Genomic DNA, 4,937 nt, shown 5'->3' with positions numbered 1-4,937 from the left:
TGGGAGAAGCAAAGAATGCTGGCCAGGAGACAGAAAACAGGAGCATGAATATCAATTATCAATTTTCAACCCGACAAAATACAAATAGTGGGTCACATAATCCTATACATGATTGTTAACATATATTTTATTAGGACTGTCATTCATTAAATTAATCTAAACTAATGTTTATGGCGTAGTGGGGGTGGAAAGAGTGACCAGGGAGCAGATCTGCAAATAAAACAAACCTATTCAGATTAATTACGAGTTTTGTGCAAAACTTCAGAGGGGCCCAACCAAGCTAGTGATGGCAGATTAAATTCATTGCTAACAAATTTAGGATAATGCATGTTGAAAGGAATTATCTGCATGATTCATGGAGATAATTTCTTATTGTAAATGTTTAGGAAAAAGAAGTGAGCATTACTTTGCAGAGCTCAATCAAAATTTCAGCTCAAGAAGGAGCAGCAGTAAAAAAAAAGTATGGATTAGAAAATACCGAACATGTTATGCCCTTTATATGTAATTGTTTTTAGTTCTAAGCATCTCGAGCATTTTGGTAGGTTGGTTTGTTTTTAATGGAAATCTGAATTCAGGCACTTAAACTTTCTGAGGTGCTTAGAACAACTGTTTTCTCCTCAGAAACAGTGAGCATCCAGGAGGTTCCAATGAAGTTCTATCCTGAGGCACAGAGCACATCAAAAATCCTTCCCATCACACATGCACCCACAAAAATCAATTTTTACCTGGAAGAGGTTAACTATTCCCACCTAAAAATATATGGCAAACAGAAGAAAAAGGCCAGAACTGAAGATTTTACAAATTGTTCCCAAATCCTCAGAAATGGTTTCTTCAAGACATTAAATAAGAATTATCACTTATGAATTCACAACATTGATATTATTTATGTATTTTTTCCCAAGGATAATCAAATCTACTTTGATGGACATATTCAAATTGGTATGAATGTGGCACTGCTATGTAAGTGCTCAGATGGTATTGCCACTACATAAGGGAACTGAGAAAGTTTGACTGGCTCAGACATGATATCAAGGGTACCACCTCAATATGGACACCAAAGACTTGACCCTAAGAGTGTCACAACCCTGTTGATCAGAAGCAGACAATGTCAGGAACAGAAAAGGTTCAAAGTCCAGGGGATCAGGAGCAAGAAGATCAGGATGCCAAGGTTTGATATAGGTCATCACCTAGCTAGAGCCAAAAGGGTCAAGCCAGATCTGGACCAGAGGTGTTTGCCAAGTGGTCCACAGCAGTCAGCTGTAAAAGACTAGGACATGGGCAACTGCAAAGTCAAGAGCCATGAACCAGAGGAATCAGCTAGCAGGAACCAGAAAACAAAGAACAAGGACTCAGTCATCCAAAGCTAAACAGAATATCTGTCCTATTGATTAACTTGCTGAGCGGAAATACTTGCTGCTTTTAAGCTGGGAGCTACAACCATGCAGGCCAGTGGGACCAGCTGAAAGTAGTTAGCCCACTGGCTGCCAACCCCACTAAGGTAACTAGGGCCAGCTAGGAGTAATTTTTGCTGCCTGTTGCCCTGATTCCTGATACAAAGTATGTGGGAGGTCATGTTTCCATAACGGGATGTTGACTGAATTATAAGTAAGATTTTAAAACTGATCCACATTTACTTGGTTTGGACTCTATAGATGAAATCTGGATTGGGTTGAGATTCAGATCCAAAATTCAGAAATGTTCAGATTAAGGAGCTGATTTGGCTCAATTCTACTTCAGTTACCACCTGAAGCCACAGCAAACTCATGTTAATGAGTTTCTGCCCAAAATCCTGTAGGTTTTTCATTGCCCACCCCAAAACCTACAGGTGCTGTGAAAAACAAAGTATATTTTAGCTGTAAAGTGTAAGTAAGCCATGTTGCATGTCCCGTTCTCTTTTCTGATATTCCAGATCAAGAGATTATGTCTCTAGACCAGGACATAGAAAGAGGGCCAGAAGGGCTTTGGAGATGGTTGGACAATTTTGTGTCTGAGAAATTCTGCCTCTGAGTATGGAGTCCTCCCCTTGAACTATCCAGTGGGCAAAATCAGATCCAATACACACTGAAAATTTTTTTAACACCTTCAACTACAGGACACAGCACTTCCTCATTTTAAGCTTATGTTACTATATCTGTACATCTGTATCCTTTCACTTTCAGCCCTTACAGCACCAAGTCCTGTGAGATACCATTGAGGAATTTTCATTTTACTTGAAGGCACTAATTAAAGAGAAAAAGAGGGTCATAGGAATATCCCTGTCTGGTAGGAGAGGAGATAAGTACAAACAACATCTTTGGACATCCAGAGAATAAAAACTGCCTTTACTTTTAAGACATATTACATCATAATACACTATAGGCCATGATGACAGATGCTTCTGACATCACAGAGAGACTCCTAGCAACTGTTTAAGCATACAGATGACAGCTGCCTCACAGGGACAGATGTCTTTGACTGGTAAAGCAAGAGTAGCATCTGTTGTATCATTCTAGTTCCTCAGTGCAAACTCTCCAGGATCCTCTGCAGCTCAGGATCTCCAGGCTTAGCTTGAAAGAACTAAGGTCCCAGAGACCAGAAGACAAAAAGAGAGGTCCAATACTTGGCTGAGATCATTTCAGAGGCATTCTGACAGGATGGGTGACTGGAAGAGCTACATCAACACCATCCTCAAGGACAAGAACATTGAAGATGTAGCTATTGTGGGGCATTTGGACAACAAGTCTGTGTGGGCTTCCAAGCCAGGAGGTGTACTTGCTGCCATCTCACCTCAGGAAGTGGGGGTGATCACAGGTCAGGACAGGAAAACATTCCTGCAGACTGGGATTACAATAGCCGGCAAGAAGTGCAGTGTGATCCGTGACAACCTGTTGGTGGACAAAGATGCTGTGATGGATGCCAGAACCAAAGGGGGTGACAGCATGTCCATCTGTATTGGCAAGACTCCCAAAGCCTTAGTCTTCCTCATGGGTAAAAAGGGAATCCATGGAGGAGCCCTTAACAAGAAGGTCCATGAGATGATTACAACCATGAAAAGCCAGGGTAGCTAAAGCAAGAGACACCATCTTCCTGAGCAGAAAGTACAGGGAAAATCTCATTGCTTTAAAAGAAAGGGAAAAAAAATCCTGATTTCACTTAACCATTTCTTTGTCTCTTTCTTTGGGGTGGAGGAAGTTTGTTGTTTTACTCACAATCTGCCTGTCTGTCTCTTTGGGAGAGGACGGAGCAGTATTTACTGTTCCCATAAGACTTAACATTAACCAGGCTGTCTCTAAGCCATCTTGACTGAGGGTTTATGTTTTCCTTGACTAGCCCCCCTTTGCCTCAGCTCCAGCTGATCCACTATTATTTTGAGGCCCTTGCCTTGTTGCCCTAAATTTATAATTCAGGAGGTTTGAGAGCTCCTACAAACAGTATTAAAAATAAGATTAAGCAGGGACATTGGGAATAGTCAATATTTTTATACTGTTCCATTAGCCAATCAATGAAATAAATTATATCATTTTCTTTCATTACAGAATGTTATTAATACGTGTATCATTTACTATCCATATTAGTCACAGAGGATTTGTTAAGGGCAGAACATAGGTAATCTATATATTGTGTAAACCTAGAAGAGTTGGCTGCAAAACTCTGCACCTCTGCTACATGTGCTATGTAAATGATAATGACCACAATTTGTTACATAGGGAGGGTATCACTGGGACAAGACTGGTTAACTAGGAATTTGAACTATTCCAGGACATTAGGCAGCCTCTTGCTACCAGGCCTGTTGACTGTCTGGAAGTCTGTGGCAACAAACAGGCATCATATTTGTCCCAGGATATAGCATCTTATCCCAGGACAAAGTGCAGCCATGCAGTCTTCCATGACCATCTTGAAGTGTGTCTGAACAGTTGGCCCAGGATGGCATCATTGAATCAATTGCAGAAAAACAATAATGCATTCAGCAGCTTACAGCTGACAGGTAATGTTGTACTTGCCAATCTTGAGACATTTCAGTTCCAGGACAAATACATTTGTTCCTAGTGTGTATGTGGTTTCCAGAGATTTTGTCTTTCACCTGCACACTTCTTAAAATACTTTAATGACTCTACCTTCTACAGTAATTTTGGAGGGTAATTTGGATTTTTTTCAGCCCTCAATATTCTTTTTCCAGTCCCTGGCACAGAGGGGAGAAGATGGAGCTGCTCATTCCTCATTCAACCTTTTCTTTCCCATGACAAGTGTCCTCAAGATCCTTGGCCTTGTGTCATCTCAATTCTTTGACTTTTTCACACACTACTACCATTGCATCCACCATTACTGTGATAGGAATAGGACATTAGGCAGCCTTCTGCTACTAGGCCTGTTGACTGACTGGAAGTCTGTGGCTACAAGCAAACATCACTTTTGTCTGGAGACAAACTATTTTATCCCAAGACAAAGTGTTGTACTAAATGCTGCAGCACTAATTCTTCCCCGACACAGGTCTGGTACACAGGGAAACTAGTCAGAACAGCACTTCTCTCTCAGTTGTTTTCTCACATTCCCCTTGTTCACACCTCAATGGCCATCATGAGGGGAAGCAGAATGACTAGGAATCAATAAGCAGGAACCAAAAAACGAAGAGCAAAGACTCAGCCATCCAAAGCTAGACAGAGTCTCTGTCCTGTTGAATAGCACTAGGAGGAGGTAGGGGATGAAAGAAAGGAAGAGGATAGAAAGGGGAACTCTTTGGACACTAGATGCTATCCTTATTTTCTTTCTGCCAGGCTGGCAATTACAGGGTCTAGCAAGACAGGCAGGGCACTGCACTGCAAAGTTATTGAACAAAAGCCAAACCATTACCACAAATCTCCAGCACATCGCTAGGCAAACACAGTAGTTGAGGTACTTGTAGACCTGAGTACAGTATACACTCCATGCCTCAAAGCCATGCCACCCATAACATCAGGCAG

At 41.4% G+C, this 4,937-nt stretch overlaps 1 protein-coding gene across 1 annotated transcript; it reads left to right on the top strand.

Moving 5' to 3' along the window:
* Positions 1-2,621: 2,621 nt before the first annotated feature.
* PFN3 (profilin 3) lies at positions 2,622-3,512 on the top strand. The gene has a single exon (XM_019516480.1). The coding sequence runs from the start codon at positions 2,634-2,636 to the stop codon at positions 3,045-3,047; it is 414 nt and encodes a 137-aa protein (XP_019372025.1). The 5' UTR covers positions 2,622-2,633; the 3' UTR covers positions 3,048-3,512.
* Positions 3,513-4,937: the final 1,425 nt, after the last annotated feature.

Source organism: Gavialis gangeticus, unplaced genomic scaffold (assembly GCF_001723915.1).
Source record: "Gavialis gangeticus isolate Ggan-Ray unplaced genomic scaffold, GavGan_comp1, whole genome shotgun sequence".
NCBI classification, from domain to species: Eukaryota; Metazoa; Chordata; order Crocodylia; family Gavialidae; genus Gavialis; species Gavialis gangeticus.
This window is presented reverse-complemented; position numbering and strand designations above follow the sequence as displayed.